The sequence below is a fragment of the Argopecten irradians genome, chromosome 2 (assembly GCF_041381155.1).
Source record: "Argopecten irradians isolate NY chromosome 2, Ai_NY, whole genome shotgun sequence".
NCBI classification, from domain to species: domain Eukaryota; kingdom Metazoa; phylum Mollusca; class Bivalvia; order Pectinida; family Pectinidae; genus Argopecten; species Argopecten irradians.
Window position 1 is genome coordinate 72,112,364 of NC_091135.1, and position 18,659 is coordinate 72,131,022.

An 18,659-nucleotide genomic window follows, 5' to 3' on the forward strand; every position below is an offset into this window, starting at 1 on the left:
TAAGTTTATGTAATAAACCCTATAGAGGTAATTAAATAACTAGTATAAGTTTATGTAATAAACCCTATAGAGGTTAATTAGTATAATAAATAAACCCTATAGAGGTAATTAAATAAGTTTATGTAATAAACCCTATATAGAGGTAATTTGATAACTAGTATAAGTTTTTATGAAAAATAAACCCTCCTATTAGAGTTGAATTTAATGGTTTTCTTTAAATAACTAGTATAAGTTTATGTAATCCACTTGACAGACCCATGTCCAGAATGTATTGATTTGCCAAAGTTTGCAATGTAACAGTTCTATTAGAGTAATTTACTAATAAAGTTTATAAGTTTATGTAAATAAACCCTTATAGAGGTAAATTTATCTTTAACTAGTATAAGCAGCTTATGTAATAAAGCACCGGGTATCGGCCAGAGGTAATTATCTTGATATATCAAGTAATTATTTGTAATGGCGAAACCCTATAGAGGTAATTAAATAACTAGTATAAGTTTATTGTAATAAACCCTATAGAGGTAATTCGAGAACTTCGATTCATAATAACTATAAGTTTATGTATAAAAGTTTAGTAATTTTGTAGACTGTAGTATAAGTTTATGTAATAAACCCTATAGAGGTAATTTGATAACTAGTATAAGTTTATGTAATAAACCCTATAGAGGTAATTTAAATAACTAGTATAAGTTTATATGTAATAGAGGTATGTTAATAAACCCTATATTTATACAGTTTACTGTAATAACTATAGTATCAAAATTTCAATGTAATTAAACCCTATATAGGTAATTTGATATAATAGTAAAAGTTTATGTAATAAACCCTATAGAGTTGTATTTGTACGTATAATTTAATAACTAGTAGGTAAGTTTATGTAAATAAACCCTATAGTAAAAAAACCGGGATATAGGTAATTTAGGTAAGTTGATAACCCTATAGAGGTAATTATAATGTAATAAACCCTATTAGGTTTATGTAAATTTAAATACCCCTATAGAGGTAATTAAATAACTTGTATAAATTTATGTAATAAACCCTATAGAGGTAATTTAATCAAACTAATTATCAGAGGTAAAAAAGTTTATGTAATAAACCCTATAGAGGTAATTTGTAAATAACTAGTATAAAGTTTATGTAATAAACCCTATAGAGGTAATTTAAGCGATGGTTAATATTAACAATAGTATAAGTTTATGTAATAAAACAAAATACCGATTTAGAATGATCGACTAGTTGCTAGTTTTAGCCAAAAGTTATGTGTATTTTTTAATAAACCCTATAGAGGTAAATTCTTAATTTGATAAAATATAAGTTTTATGTAATAAACCCTATTAGAGGTAATTTAATAACTAGTATAAGTTTATGTAATAAACCCTAGTTTATATAAGTTTATGTAATAAACCCTATAGAGGTAATTTAATAACTAGTATAAGTTTATGTAATAAACCTATAGAGGTAATTTAATAACTAGTATAAGTTTATGTAATAAACCCTATAGAGGTAATTTGATAACTAGTATAAGTTTATGTAATAAACCCTATAGAGGTAATTTGATAACTAGTATAAGTTTATGTAATAAACCCTATAGAGGTAATTTGATAACTAGTATAAGTTTATGTAATAAACCCTATAGAGGTAACTAATTTGATACTAGTAGTTTATGTAATTTATAAGTTTATGTAATAAACCCTATAGAGGTAATTTGATAATTAGTATAAGTTTATGTAATAAACCCTATAGAGGTAATTTTGATAACTAGTATAAGTTTATGTAATAAACCCTATAGTGGTATATTTGATAACTAGTATAAGTTTATGTAATAAACCCTATAGAGGTAATTTGATAACTAGTATAAGTTTATGTAATAAACCCTATAGAGGTAATTTGATAACTAAAATATAAGTTTATGTAATAAACCCTATCGATGGTAATTTGTTAACTTAGTATAAGTTTATGTAATAAACCCTATAGAGCTAATTTGATAACTAGTTATAAGTTTATGTTATAAACCTTTAGAGGTAATTTGTAACTAGTATAAGTTTATGTAATAAAACCCTATAGAGGTAATTTGATAACTATATAAGTTTATGTAATAAACCCTATAGAGGTAATTTGATAACTAGTATAAGTTTATGTAATAAAACCAATAGAGGTAATTTCCGATGAACTCAAGTATTAAGTATTATGTCATAAACCCTATAGAGGTAATTTTGATAACTAATATAAGTTTATGTAATAAAACCCTATAGAGGTAATTAAATAAACTAGTATAAGTTTATGTAATAAACCCTATAGAGGTAATTTAAAGGATAAACCCAATAACTAGTATAAGTTTATGTAATAAACCCTATAGAGGTAATTTGATAACTAGTATAAGTTTATGTAATAAAACCCTATAGAGGTAATTTGATAACTAGTATAAGTTTATGTAATAAACCCTATAGAGGTAATTTGATAACTAGTAATTTTAATAAATATAAGTTTATGTAATAAACCCTATAGAGGTAATTTTAATAAACTAGTATAAGTTTATGTAATAAACCCTATAGAGGTAATTGATAACTAATGTTAAGTTTATGTAATAAACCCTATAGAGGTAATTTAATAACTATATAAGTTTATGTAATAAACCCTATAGAGGTAATTTAAAAAATAACTCAGTATAAGTTATATGTATAAACCCTATAGAGGTAATTTAATAACTAGTTATAAGTTTATGTAATTATAGAGGTAAATTTAATAACTAATATAAGTTTATGTATTATGTACATTCATTTTTATCCCTGTGAAACCTGTTTGCTGGGATATTGTGTGGGCTCCGTCCGTCCAACCGTCTGAGATCCTTTTCTGGACTAGTATAAACTCAAAAATGCTACAAATTTTTCTGAATTCCTTTTGCTTCAGGACTATAACTCCAAAACCCCTTCAAAACCTGCTCATGAAGCTTTCTGAATATATCAGATCAAGTGACCAGTTGTGCCTTTTGCTTATTGCTGAAATTAGTAATTTTGAGAATGTTTTCTTTTACCATGGAAACTCCAAAATTCCAGTTTCTTTTTTTTTAACTGCTGTTTTTTTGGGTTTTTAGTTTAATTTACAATACTCGCATGCATTGAGAGTTATACTTCAATAATTGTTTCTTTGACCTTAATGTCTTTTGGTTTTTATATCAACTGCGGGGCGCAGGGGATAATGCCACGCTTTGCGGCTCCTTGTTCCATTTCTTTTTGCAGGTGACTGAAAGGGTGAAATATTTAATAATCAAAAAAAAAAAAAAAAATGTTCTTATAATTAAGCTCTGTCTAATTAATTAATTTACCCTGTTTATTATACATTTAAAAAAACAAGGCTTGTATTGTATGGAATCCAGTTTAGTCTCTCCATTTTAAAAAGAAGACTTTATCTTTCTAACAACATAATCCTATCTAGTATTGGTAGGAAATTGGCTGTTAAACTACCCAATAAACACCTTCATTGTAGTGTTCAACCTTGTCTAGTGTTTTAATTCCTCTAATTTATAAAAATGTAATATATTAACTAAATTTAAACTCTTCTTAGTTATATAAGTATAATATATTAATTAAATTTAAACTCTTCTTAGTTATATAAGTATAATATATTAATTGAATTTAAATTCCTCTAAGTAACAAAAGTATAATATATTAACTAAATTTAAATTCCTCTTAGTTATAAAAGTATAATATATTAATTGAATTTAAACTCCTCTTAGTTATAAAAGTATAATATATTAATTAAATTTAAACTCTTCTTAGTTATATAAGTATAATATATTAATTGAATTTAAATTCCTCTAAGTTATAAAAATATAATATATTAATTAAATTACTATGTGGTTTTTGAGGAAAGTATGGTTCAAGAGAGTTTCTGTTACTTAGTAAAAATAAACTGAGAGTTAAGGGAGTAGAGTAGGCCCTAACTGAATGGTGACAGGAAAACCAGGGAGTAGAGTAGGCCCTAACTGAATGGTGCCAGGAAAACCAGGGAGTATAGTAGGCCCTAACTGAATGGTGCCAGGAAAACCAAGGAGTATAGTAGGCCCTAACTGAATGGTGCCAGGAAAACCAAGGAGTATAGTAGGCTCTAACTGAATGGTGCCAGGAAAACCAGGGAGCAGAGTAGGCCCTAACTGAATGGTGTCAGGAAAATCAGGGAGTATAGTAGGCCCTAACTGAATGGTGCCAGGAAAACCAGGGAGTAGAGTAGGCCCTAACTGAATGGTGCCAGGAAAACCAAGGAGTATAGTAGGCTCTAACTGAATGGTGACAGGAAAACCAGGGAGTAGAGTAGGCCCTAACTGAATGGTGCCAGGAAAACCAGGGAGTATAGTAGGCTCTAACTGAATGGTGCCAGGAAAACCAGGGAGTAGAGTAGGCCCTAACTGAATGGTGCCAGGAAAACCAGGGAGTAGAGTAGGCCCTAACTGAATGGTGACAGGAAAACCAGGGAGTAGAGTAGGCCCTAACTGAATGGTGCCAGGAAAACCAAGGAGTATAGTAGGCCCTAACTGAATGGTGCCAGGAAAACCAAGGAGTATAGTAGGCTCTAACTGAATGGTGCCAGGAAAACCAGGGAGCAGAGTAGGCCCTAACTGAATGGTGTCAGGAAAACCAGGGAGTATAGTAGGCCCTAACTGAATGGTGCCAGGAAAACCAGGGAGTAGAGTAGGCTCTAACTGAATGGTGTCAGGAAAACCAAGGAGTATAGTAGGCTCTAACTGAATGGTGCCAGGAAAACCAGGGAGTAGAGTAGGCTCTAACTGAATGGTGTCAGGAAAACCAAGGAGTATAGTAGGCTCTAACTGAATGGTGTCAGGAAAATCAGGGAGTAGAGTAGGCCCTAACTGAATGGTGCCAGGAAAATCAGGGAGTAGAGTAGGCCCTAACTGAATGGTGCCAGGAAAACCAAGGAGTATAGTAGGCTCTAACTGAATGGTGTCAGGAAAATCAGGGAGTAGAGTAGGCCCTAACTGAATGGTGCCAGGAAAACCAAGGAGTATAGTAGGCTCTAACTGAATGGTGCCAGGAAAACCAGGGAGTAGAGTAGGCCCTAACTGAATGGTGCCAGGAAAACCAAGGAGTATAGTAGGCTCTAACTGAATGGTGTCAGGAAAACCAGGGAGTAGAGTAGGCTCTAACTGAATGGTGCCAGGAAAACCAGGGAGTAGAGTAGGCCCTAACTGAATGGTGCCAGGAAAACCAAGGAGTATAGTAGGCTCTAACTGAATGGTGTCAGGAAAACCAGGGAGTAGAGTAGGCCCTAACTGAATGGTGCCAGGAAAACCAAGGAGTATAGTAGGCTCTAACTGAATGGTGCCAGGAAAACCAGGGAGTAGAGTAGGCCCTAACTGAATGGTGCCAGGAAAACCAGGGAGTATAGTAGGCCCTAACTGAATGGTGCCAGGAAAACCAGGGAGTAGAGTAGGCCCTAACTGAATGGTGCCAGGAAAACCAGGAAGCAGAGTAGGCCCTAACTGAATGGTGCCAGGAAAACTAGGGAGTAGAGTAGGCCCTACCTGAATGGTGCCAGGAAAACCAGGGAGTAGAGTAGGCTCTAATTGAATGGTGCCAGGAAAACCAGGGAGTATAGTAGGCCCTAACTTAATGGTGCCAGGAAAACTAGGGAGTAGAGTAGGCCCTAACTGAATGGTGCCAGGAAAACCAGGAAGTAGAGTAGGCCCTAATTGAATGGTGCCAGGAAAACCAGGAAGTAGAGTAGGCCCTAACTGAATGGTGCCAGGAAAACCAGGGAGTAGAGTAGGCCCTAACTTAATGGTGCCAGGAAAACCAGGGAGTAGAGTAGGCCCTAACTGAATGGTGCCAGGAAAACCAGGAAGTAGAGTAGGCTCTAATTGAATGGTGCCAGGAAAACCAGGGAGAAGAGTAGGCCCTAACTGAATGGTGCCAGGAAAACCAGGGAGTAGAGTAGGCCCTAACTGAATGGTGCCAGGAAAACCAGGAAGTAGAGTAGGCTCTAACTGAATGGTGCCAGGAAAACCAGGGAGTAGAGTAGGCCCTAACTGAATGGTGCCAGGAAAACCAGGGAGTAGAGTAGGCTCTAATTGAATGGTGCCTGGAAAACCAGGGAGCAAACACATCAACATAGAATATTTATCAGATTGGTTTCATTTTTATATTGATAGTTTCAGAATTTTTACACTGCTACACAATGATTGTTTCATATTTATTAACTTTACTAACTTTTAAATACAGATCTTGAGAGTTGACTCCAAGGTGTTACGACCGCTTAGTGATTATGGAAATATCTGTAAACAGGTCAAGGTCAGTATCGCAAAGTCAAGGTCAGATCAATCAAAGTCAATATATACTCTTCATTCTCATTCAAAAGTTAAACAGCAAATTAAAGATTAAAAAAAAATCAATATTTTCTTGCTTTCTGAGACATATGAAATTGAAATTTTAAAATGTTATCGAGGAAAATGTGAGCAATTAATTAATGTAAAATTAAACTGATATACAACTTTTTTGTCGTAAATCTTATTTTCATTTTTGTACTATTGACTTCAAGGTCTAAAATTCACTAAATGAATGTTTGTTTTTGTTGACAGTCTGGTGTAAAGACAGAACTTACAGCAATCAAGAAGGAACAAAAAATGGTACAGCAACTTCAGAAAGTTCGAACAAAGAATCCTGCAGATGCCCATCAAATTGTATCCTTTTATAGGATTACTAGAAAGTCGGTAGTAATTGGTAAACTGTACAAGAAATAATGGAGTATTTTTTACTATTGGTTTATATTTGTAAGTGTACAAACTATGAATATATTTTATCTCTGATTGCTACAGAACTATAAATACATGTAGTTTATCTACGATTACTATAGAACTATTAACAGTTTATCTCTGATTGCTATAGAACTATAAATAGTTTATCTCTGATTACTATAGAACTATTAATAGTTTATCTCTGATTGCCACATAACTATAAATAGTTTATCTCTGATCACTTTAGAACTATTAATAGTTTATCTCTGATTGCCACATAACTATGAATAGTTTATCTCTGATCACTTTAGAACTATTAATAGTTTATCTCTGATTACTATAGAACTATAAATAGTTTATCTCTGATTGCTATAGAACTATTAATAGTTTATCTCTGATTGCTTTAGAACTATAAATAGTTTATCTCTGATTACTATAGAACTATTAATAGTTTATCTCTGATTGCTTTAGAACCATAAATAGTTTATCTCTGATTACTATAGAACTATAAATAGTTTATCTCTGATTGCTATAGAACTATAAATAGTTTATCTCTGATTGCTTTAGAACTATAAATAGGTTATCTCTTATTGCCATGTAACTATAAATAGTTTATCTCTGATTGCTATGGAACTATAAAAAAGTTTATCTCTGATTGCAATAGAACTGTTAATAGTTTATCTCTGATTGCAAAAGAACTATTAATAGTTTATCTCTGATTGCTATAGAACTATTAATAGTTTATCTCTGATTGCTATAGAACTATAAATAGTTTGTCTCTGATTGATAAATTTCACATTACATAGTCACTTATGTAAGATCCTCTATATCTGTAATTGCTATAGAACTATAAATAGTTTATCTCTGATTGCTATAGAACTATAAACAGTTTATCTCTGATTGTTAAAGTGCTATAAATAGTTTTTCTGTAATTGCTGTAGATCTATAAATACCATATATTGCAAATATTGTTTGTTTGACTAGCCATTGAGTTAATAATATACAAGCTGTGAGATTTCATTTTGTAGTACACGAAAAAAATGGTAAATATTTGGTGTGAAGCTTTCAGTACAATTGCTTTTTGCCAAAACAGATTACTAATTTTTTTACAATACACAAAACAAAAAAGCTCATGCATTGTGTTTTTTTTTATACTTTACAAGCATGCTATATGTATTTCTTTAACAAATTGTCAGAGCCGGGTAAGTGAAAATCAAGACAACGGCATGCATCATTGACGGTGCGGAATGACAGCTTTAAGATAGCATCATGAAATGTGTTGAATGGAAATAAAATCACCAGGAAACAAAACCTCTGAAATACTTCCTTAAACAAATATCATGTTTAAATTGTGTATTTGTAAATAATTGTTAAAATAATCATTGCCCTTGGTGAAAGTCCAATCATTTATGGTAAACTTGTATGTTGCTGAGACAGAAGGTGTTATACCTATATGATATAAATGTATAGTTTTTAGGTCATCTGACCCAAAGGGTCAGGATGACCTATTGTCATCATGCACCGTCCGTCGTCGTGCGCCGTGCGCCGTGCGCCGCCAGCCGTCCATAAACTTTTCATTCAAACGACTTCTTCTCAATAACCGGAAGGCCCAGGGTACTCATATTTGGCCTGTAGGTTGCTGGGATGAAGGGCTATCAAGTTTGTTCAAATGAATGACCTTGACCTTCATTCAAGGTCACAGGGGTCAATAGGCTAAAATCTTTAAACGACTTCTTCTCAAAAACCAGAAGGCCATGGGTACTGATATTGCGCCTGTAGGATGCTGGGATGAAGGGCTACCAAGTTTGTTCAAATAAATGACCTTGACCTTCATTCAAGGTCACAGGGGTCAAATAGGCTAAAATCCTTTAAACAACTTCTTGTGAATAACTAAGAGGCCTAGAGACCTGATATTAGGCCTGTCGCATGCTGGCATGAAGGGCTACCAAGTTTGTTCAAATGAATGACCTTGATCTTCATTCAAGGTCAAAGGGGTCAAATAGGCGACTATGTTGTATTGTACTAATAGTCAGATGACCGTTAAGGACCATGGGCCTCTTGTTTAATCATGTTACACCTGTATGATATAAATGTCTGTTTTATGTAGGCTGAGACTGAAATGTCTGTTTTTATATAGGCTGAGACAGAAGGTGTTTTATCTGTATGATATAAATGTCTGTTTTTTATGTAGGCTGAGACAGAAATGTCTGTTATTATGTAGGCTGAGACAGAAGGTGTTTTATCTGTATGATATAAATGTCTGTTTTTATGTAGGCTGAGACAGAAATGTCAGTTATTAAGTAGGCTGAGACAGAAGGTGTTTTATCTGTATGATATAAATGTCTGTTTTTATGTAGGCTGAGACAGAAATGTCTGTTATTATGTAGGCTGAGACAGAAGGTGTTTTATCTGTATGATATAAATGTCTGTTATTATGTAGGCTGAGACAGAAGGTGTTTTACCTGTATGATATAAATGTCTGTTTTTATGTAGGCTGAGACAGAAGGTGTTCTACCTGTATGATATAAATGTCTGTTTTTATGTAGGCTGAGACAGAAATGTCTGTTATTAAGTAGGCTGAGACAGAAGGTGTTTTATCTGTATGATATAAATGTCTGTTTTTATGTAGGCTGAGACAGAAAGTGTTCTACCTGTATGATATATGTCTGTTTTTATGTAGGCTGAGACAGAAAGTGTTCTACCTGTATGATATAAATGTCTGTTTTTATGTAGGCTGAGACAGAAATGTCTGTTATTATGTAGGCTGAGACAGAAGATGTTTTACCTGTATGTTATAAATGTCTGTTTTTATGTAGGCTGAGACAGAAGGTGTTCTACCTGTATGATATAAATGTCTGTTTTTATGTAGGCTGAGACAGAAGGTGTTTCTACCTGTATGATATAAATGTCTGTTATTATGTAGGCTGAGACAGAAGGTGTTTTATCTGTATGATATAAATGTCTGTTTTTTATGTAGGCTGAGACAGAATTTCTGTTATTATGTAGGCTGAGACAGAAGGTGTTCTACCTGTATGATATAAATGTCTGTTTTTATGTAGGCTGAGACAGAAGGTGTTTTAACGGTAAATTTCTGTTATTATGTAGGCTGAGACAGAAGGAGTTATACCTGTATGATATAAATGTCTGTTTATATGTAGGCTGAGACAGAAGATGTTATACCTGTATGATACAAATGTCTGTTTTTATATAGGCTGAGACAGAATGGGTTATACCTGTATGATATACATGTATTTTTCTATGTAGGCTGAGACAGATATGATACAAATGTCTGTTATTATGTAGGCTGAGACAGAAAGTGTCTTACCTGTATGATATAAATGTCTGTTTTATGTAGGCTGAGACAGAAGGTGTTTTATCTGTATGATATAAATGTCTGTTTTTATGTAGGCTGAGACAGAAATGTCTGTTATTAAGTAGGCTGAGACAGAAGGTGTTTTATCTGTATGATATAAATGTCTGTTTTTATGTAGGCTGAGACAGAAAGTGTTCTACCTGTATGATATATGTCTGTTTTTATGTAGGCTGAGACAGAAAGTGTTTACCTGTATGATATAAATGTCTGTTTTTATGTAGGCTGAGACAGAAGGTGTTTCTACCTGTATGTGATATAAATGTCTGTTTTGATATAAATGTCTGTATGGCTGAGACAGAAATGTCTGTTATTGAGATGAAATGTCTGTTATTATGTGCTGAGACAGAAGGTGTTTTACCTGTATGATATAAATGTCTGTTTTTATGTAGGCTGAGACAGAAAGTGTTCTACCTGTATGATATATGTCTGTTTTTATGTAGGCTGAGACAGAAAGTGTTCTACCTGTATGATATAAATGTCTGTTTTTATGTAGGCTGAGACAGAAATGTCTGTTATTATGTAGGCTGAGACAGAAGATGTTTTACCTGTATGTTATAAATGTCTGTTTTTATGTAGGCTGAGACAGAAGGTGTTCTACCTGTATGATGATATAAATGTCTGTTTTTATGTAGGCTGAGACAGAAGGTGTTCTACCTGTATGATATAAATGTCTGTTATTATGTAGGCTGAGACAGAAGGTGTTTTATCTGTATGATATAAATGTCTGTTATTATGTAGGCTGAAACAGAAGGTGTTATACCTGTATGATATAAATGTCTGTTTTTATGTAGGCTGAGACAGAAATTTCTGTTATTATGTAGGCTGAGACAGAAGGTGTTCTACCTGTATGATATAAATGTCTGTTATTATGTAGGCTGAGACAGAAGGTGTTTTATCGGTATGATATAAATGTCTGTTATTATGTAGGCTGAAACAGAAGGTGTTATACCTGTATGATATAAATGTCTGTTATTATGTAGGCTGAGACAGAAGGTGTTTTACCTGTATGATATAAATGTCTGTTTTTATGTAGGCTGAGACAGAAAGTGTTCTACCTGTATGATATAAATGTCTGTTTTTATGTAGGCTGACACAGAAATGTCTGTTATTATGTAGGCTGAGACAGAAGGTGTTTTACCTGTATGTTATAAATGTCTGTTTTTATGTAGGCTGAGACAGAAGGTGTTCTACCTGTATGATATAAATGTCTGTTTTTTTGTAGGCTGAGACAGAAGGTGTTCTACCTGTATGATATAAATGTCTGTTATTATGTAGGCTGAGACAGAAGGTGTTTTATCTGTATGATATAAATGTCTGTTATTATGTAGGCTGAAACAGAAGGTGTTATACCTGTATGATATAAATGTCTGTTTTTATGTAGGCTGAGACAGAAATTTCTGTTATTATGTAGGCTGAGACAGAAAGTGTCTTACCTGTATGATATAAATGTATGTTTTTACGTAGGCTGAGACAGAAGGAGTTATACCTGTATGATATAAATGTCTGTATTAGGCTATGTTATACCTGTATGATACAAATGTCTGTTTTTATGTAGGCTGAGACAGAAGATGTTATACCTGTATGATACAAATGTCTGTTTTTATATAGGCTGAGACAGAAGGCGTTATACCTGTATTTTACAAATGTCTGTTTTTATATAGGCTGAGACAGAATGGGTTATACCTGTATGATATACATGTATTTTTCTATGTAGGCTGAGACAGATATGATACAAATGTCTGTTATTATGTAGGCTGAGACAGAAAGTGTCTTACCTGTATGATATAAATGTCTGTTTTATGTAGGCTGAGACAGAAGGAGTTATACCTGTATGATATAAATGTCTGTTTTTATGTAGGCTTAGACAGAAGGCGTTATACCTGTATTTTATAAATGTCCGTTTTTTTGTAGGCTGAGACAGTATGAGTTATACCTGTATGATATAAATGTATTTTTCTATGTAGGTTGAGACAGATATGATATAAATGTCTGTTTTTATGTAGGCTGAGACAGAAATGTCTGTTATAATGTAGGCTGAGACAGAATGAGTTCTACCTGTATGATATAGATATCTGTTTTTATGTAGGCTGAGACAGAAAGCGTTATACCTGTATGATATAAATGTCTGTGAGACAGAAGGTGTTCTACCTGTATGATATAGATGTCTGTTTTTATGTAGGCTGAGACAGAAAGCGTTATACCTGTATGATATAAATGTCTGTTTTTATGTAGGCTGAAACTGAGGTACAGAAGGCATCTGCTGATGCGTCTATAGGAAGTAAAGCCCTGGAATCGCAGCTAGATTTATTTGAGAAAAACCGAATCCACGACGTCAAGGTACGTTTTTTTTTTGAGTTTTTGTTATCCATCCCTTCAATGTTTACAAACAAATATTTTTTTTGTTTAGAAGTCATTGGATTTTTAATCGTTTAAATTGGTCTACGTAATGACATTTTGATTAGACTTGTAAGAGTTCTGACCCCTTGACTATTGTGCCCTGCCATGAATTTTTGAAATTGGCAAGAATGTGGGTACTTTTTTAACCTGGTTTCCTTAATCAGATCTGACTTTGGTGTATTTGAGGAGGTAGGTTTTATTTTTATTGTGAATTCCATACCAGATCTGACTTTGGTGTATTTGAGGAGGTGGGTATTATTTATATTGTGGATTCCATACCAGATCTGACTTTGGTGTATTTGAGGAGGTGGGTATTATTTATATTGTGGATTCCATACCAGATCTGACTTTGGTGTATTTGAGGAGGCGATTTTTATTTTTTTAGTGGATTCCATACCAGATCTGACTTTGGTGTATTTGTGGAGGTGGGTATTATTTTTATCCTGGGTTCCTATCTGATCTGACTTAGGTACATTTGAGGAGGTGGGTATTATTTTTATCCTGGGTTTCTATCTGATCTGACTTAGGTATATTTGAGGAGGTGGGTATTATTTTTATCCTGGGTTTCTATCTGATCAGACCTAGGTATTTTTGAGGAGGTGGGTATTATTTTTATCCTGGGTTCCTATCTGATCTGACTTAGGTATATTTGAGGAGGTGGAGGTATATTTGAGGAGGTGGATATTATTTTTATCCTGGGTTCCTATCTGATCTGACTTAGGTATATTTGAGGAGGTGGGTATTATTTTTATCCTGGGTTTCTATCTGATCAGACTTAGGTATATTTGAGGAGGTGGGTATTATTTTTATCCTGGTTTCCTATCTGATCTGACTTTGGTGTATTTAAGGAGACCCATTTAGATCAAACATAATGTTCAAATTTGTTTTTTATTGTTTGTTTTATGATCATTGTTAATATTAATTAAGAATCCAGACCTGTCACATTTATTGGTATTCATGAATTAAAGCTTGGTATAATGTTTTGTGTCTTACTGTTATTGTTTTGTCATTACAGAATATCATGATAGACTTTGTAAATGTGGAGATGATGTTTCATGCCAGAGCCTTGGAATTTTACTCCAAGTGTTTTGAAAGTCTAGCACTGGTGGACGAAGATAGAGATTTAGATGTAAGACACATATGTATATTACAAATACCACATAAATAATAAAGGCCACATTTGTCTAACCCAGTCAGTCCTTTTACAGATGGCCAGGTTTGTAACAGCTATAGATATACCAATTAAAAAGCATTGCAATAAATAACTAAATGTGAATTGATGATTAAGTTCCTGTGATTATATGTTTTGTTAAGCACATAAATTTCGTTTATTTGAAAATTAATTATCTCTCTATTTTTCTTATTATTAAAATTCTTCAGAAGTAAGAGTTTGTGGAGAAAGTTAGAACTTAATCTACTTATATAGAGCTTAACCTATTTAGTTTAACTTCTTTGATACTTACAGGAATTCCGACGAAAGCTCAGACTTGCCAAAGGTACAAATCCTGAGGAATATAACAGAACACTGGAAAGTCTTGGGACAGGCACGTCTTCTGGAATGTCCACCACCATTGGGACAGGATCTATGGAAACGGACACATATGGAGATACATATGGCGACTCGTCAATGTCAGGGTCGAATCGACGAGTACGCATCAACACAAGAGGGGTAGGTAACGGGATATAGAACAACAAACAGGTTTATTTATTAAACGTTGTTGAAGACTGCGGGGGAGTTTTATGGTTGACTCCAGGATCACATTAAGGAATACCGGTACTCAGTTTCCATTAGTGATATGAGAGCAGACTTGGTTTTAAAAGATACATGTTGTGGTGGTATTGTCATAAATTCATTTTCTGTCATTTCATTTTGTACTTTGGTCTTTAAATCAGTGAAGCTAAAACTGAATTCATGACAAAATTTACACTGTCAATATAAAGCTAGTCATACATTGGTATATGTGAACATCAAATTTTGTCCTCGAATGAACTTTGTACACAAAACAATTCTCTCGTTTTAGCTCTACTGCCCGAAGGGCAAGTGAGCTTATGCTGTGGTGCGGCGTCCATAGTCCGGCTGGCGTCAAATTTTCCATTTAAACAACTTGGAGACCTAGAGTCCTGAAATTTCACTTATAGCATACTGGGATGAATGGCTACCAAGTTGTTCAAATGAATGACCCTGAACTTCATGCAAGGTCACAGGGTCAAATAGGCTGAAATATCTTGATACAACTTCTGCATAATAACTGAGAGGCCAAGGCACCTGATATTGGGCATTTGACATGCTTGGACGAAGGATTACAAAGTTTGTTCAAATTAATGACCTTGACCTTCATTCAAGGTCACAGGGGTCAAATAGGCTAAAATATTCTGCTAAAACTTCTGCTTAATAACCAATAGGCCTTGGGACCTGATATTTGGATTGCGACATCCTTGGATGAAGGGCTACCAAGTTTGTTCAAATGAATGACCTTGCCCTTCATTAAAGGTCACAGGAGTCAAATAGGTTAAAATCATTAAACAATTTCTTCTTAATACATAAGAGGCCTAGGGACCTTATATTAGGCAGGTGACATGCTGGGAAGAAGGGCTATAAAGTTTGTTCAAATGAATGCTTTGACCTCCATTCAAGGTCAGAGGGGTCAAGGGTCTAGGGACCTGATATTGGGCTTGTGACATGCTGGGATGAAGGATTACAAAGTTTGTTCAAATTAATGACCTTGACCTTCACTCAAGGTCACAGGGGTCAAATACACTAATATATCTTGATATGACTTCTGCTTAATAACCAAGAGGCCTAGGGAGGTGATATTTGGCATGTGACATCATGGGATGAAGGGCTACGAAGTTTGTTCAAGTGAATGACCTTGACCTTCATTAAAAGTCACAGGGGTCAGATAGGCTTAAATCTTTAAACTTATTCTACTTAATAACCAAGAGGTCTAGGGAACTGATATTAAGCCTGTTTCATGCTGGGATGAAGGGCTACCAAGTTTGTACAAATGAATGACATTGACCTTCATTCAAGGTCACAGGAGTCAAATAGGCTAAAATCCCTTAAACAATTTCATGTGAATAACTAAGAGGCCTAGAGACCTGATATTAGGCCTGCAGAATGCTGGGATGAAGGGCTACCAAGTTTGTTCAAATGAATGACCTTGATCTTCATTCAAGGTCAAAGGGGTCAAAAAGACTGAAATCTTTAAACGACTTCTTCTCAAGAAACAGAAGGCCTAGGGTACTGATATTGAGCCTGTAGGATGCATGGATGAAGGGCTACCAAGTTTTTTCAAATAAATGACCTTGACCTTTATTCAAGGTCACAGGGGTCAAATAGGATTAAATCTTTAAACGACTTCTTAATAACCAAGATGCATAGAGACCTGATATTGGGCATGTGACATGCTTGGAGGAAGGGCTATTAAGTTTGTAAAAATGAATTACCTTGACCTTCATTCAAGGTCACAGGGATCAAGTTGGCTGAAATATCTTGATACCGCTTCTGCTTAATAACCAAGAGGCATAGGGAACTGATATTTGGCATGTGACATCTTGGGATGAAGGGCTACGAAGTTTATTTAAATGAATAACCTAGACCTTCATTGAAGGTCACAGGGGTCAAATAGGCTGAAATATTTAAACGATATCTTCTTAATAACCAAGAGGCCTAGGGATCTGATATTGGGCCTGTGACATACTGGGTTAAAGGGCTACCAAGTTTGTTCAAATTGATGACCTTGACCTTCATTCAAGGTCACATGGATCAAATAGGCTGAAATCTTTAAACGACTTCTTCTTAATTATCGTGAGGCGTAGAGACCTGATATTGGGCCTCTGATCTTAACAAAATTGTTAATTATGAACCATGATTACCAGATATCAGGTGATTCGGGCCCATTGGGCTCTTGTTAGATATTAGATACAAACGCATATTGATATTATTTAACCGCTACTCAATATACTCTATTTCCAATGTATTAATTCTGCTGTAATACCAGATTGAAGTTAACTCTATCCAGGATATATTTTATTATATTATATTTTATATCGTAATTATTTATATTGCAGTCAACAATGTACGGTGATGATGATGACGACGATGACGATGATGACGATGATTATGAAGATGAACTTTCAACACGACGATGAAAATACTTAGTAAATATAGTTCCAATATTATAATCATTAATTTATTGTTCACATAAAATTGAACCTCTCTTCGCTCAATCATCTCACTTAGATGCTTATAAGACCTAACAGGAGACTTTTGGTGAAGTTTCTGTGTACAATCTAATATTTGTCAAGGATTTGTCTCAATGGATAGTTATATATATACTATTGTTTTAATTGAGGAGACAATGAAAAGAAACATTGAACAAACCAATCTATGACTGATGCCTTTAACGGACCTCATACTTTCACAGTAGTGCTTCCAGGCATTGTACATCAAAAATCAGCTTATTCGTTACATGAAAGGGCTATTTCATGTTTTAAAACTGCCATTGTTTAAAGTTGTAAGAATTTTAAATGTGTATAAAAAGGAGCTTTAGTTAGAATGATTGAGTCACATTAATTTGTCGTCTTTATCATTATGATGTTTGTCTTTTCCTGCCAACTCTCCTAATATTATTGATTCATAGGCTTATACTGTGGTAACCAACAATGACACTGTGGTAACCAACAATGACACTGTGGTAACCAACTATGACACTGTGGTAACCAACAATGACACTGTGGTGGTAACCAACAATGACACTGTGGTAACCAACAATGACACTGTGGTAACCAACAATGACACTGTGGTAACCAACAATGACACTGTGGTAACCAACAATGACACTGTGGTAACCAACAATGACACTGTGGTAACCAACAATGACACTGTGGTAATCAACAATGACACTGTGGTGACCAACAATGACACTGTGGTACATCAACAATGACACTTGTGGTGACCAACCAACAATGTAACACTGACACTGTGGTAACAAACTATGACACTGTGGTAAACCACCAACATTGGTGACCAACATGACACTGTGGTGACACTGTGGTAAACAACAATGACACTGTGGTTAACAACAATGACACTGTGGTAACCAACAATGACACTGTGGTAACCAACAATGACACTGTGGTAAACAACAATGACACTGTGGTAACCAACAATGACACTGTGGTAAACAACAATGACACTGTGGTAAACAACAATGACACTGTGGTAACCAACAATGACACTGTGGTAACCAACAAATGACACTGTGGTAACCAACAATGACACTGTTGGTAACCAAACAATGACACTGTGGTAATCAACAATGACACTGTGGTAACCAACAATGACACTGTGGTAAACACAATGACACTGGTGGTAACCAACAATGACACTGGTAACCAACAATGACACTAGTGGTAACGCAACTATGACACTGTGGTAAACCAACAATGACACTGTGGTAACCAACAATGACACTGTGGTAAACAACAATGACACTGTGGTAACCAACAATGACACTGTGGTAATCAACAATGACACTGTGGTAACCAACAATGACACTGTGGTAACCAACAATGACACTGTGGTAACCAACAATGACACTGTGGTAACCAAACAATGACATCTGTGGTAACCAACAATGACACTGTGGTAACCAACAATGACACTGTGGTAACCAACAATGACACTGGTGGTAACCAACAATGACACTGTGGTAACAACAATGACCACTGTGTCGTAAACAAACCAACAATGACACTGTGGTATACCAACAAGGACACTGTGGTAACCAACAATGGGACACTGTGAGTAATCAACAATGTACACCTGTCGGTATCCTACAATGACACTGTAGGTAACCACAACTAAATGACACATGTGGTTAACCATCAATGACTCTGTGGTAACCAAACAATGGACACCACAATATCCAAACCATGACCTATATTCTACAATGACCATTGGTAATCAACACATGACACTGTGGTAATCAACATTAGGACACTGTAGGTATTCAACAATGACACTGTGGTAGATCAAAAATGACAACTGTTTGGGTAACCAAAAATGACACTGTGGTAACCAACTTATGACACTGTGGTAACAATACATTGACACTGTGGTACTCTCAACAATGACCACTG

The 18,659-nt window shown here is 34.7% G+C and overlaps 2 protein-coding genes across 2 annotated transcripts; both read left to right on the forward strand.

Annotated features, from left to right (window-relative positions):
* Positions 1 to 6,233: 6,233 nt before the first annotated feature.
* Positions 6,234 to 17,443, forward strand: LOC138316379 (CBY1-interacting BAR domain-containing protein 1-A-like; the record flags this gene model as incomplete). Its single annotated transcript, XM_069258081.1, is given in 7 exon segments — positions 6,234 to 6,302; positions 6,590 to 6,691; positions 7,942 to 7,947; positions 12,351 to 12,455; positions 13,531 to 13,644; positions 13,981 to 14,184; positions 16,587 to 17,443. Coding segments are annotated over 7 exon segments (681 nt in total), but the record flags the coding sequence as incomplete, so codon positions are not given.
* Positions 16,906 to 17,461, forward strand: LOC138316837 (uncharacterized transmembrane protein DDB_G0284971-like). The gene is made up of 2 exons (XM_069258491.1): positions 16,906 to 16,959; positions 17,159 to 17,461. The coding sequence occupies exons 1-2, from the start codon at positions 16,906 to 16,908 to the stop codon at positions 17,459 to 17,461; spliced, it is 357 nt and encodes a 118-aa protein (XP_069114592.1).
* The last annotated feature ends 1,198 nt before the right edge of the window (positions 17,462 to 18,659 follow it).

Bases quoted from the DNA above. Each gene is read 5' to 3' on its own strand.
- LOC138316837 (XM_069258491.1), top strand. From the start codon at position 16,906: ATGACTGATGCCTTTAACGGACCTCATACTTTCACAGTAGTGCTTCCA. The intron at 16,960-17,158 runs GTACATCAAAAA...ATTGATTCATAG, and splicing joins CAGTAGTGCTTCCAGGCATT to GCTTATACTGTGGTAACCAA.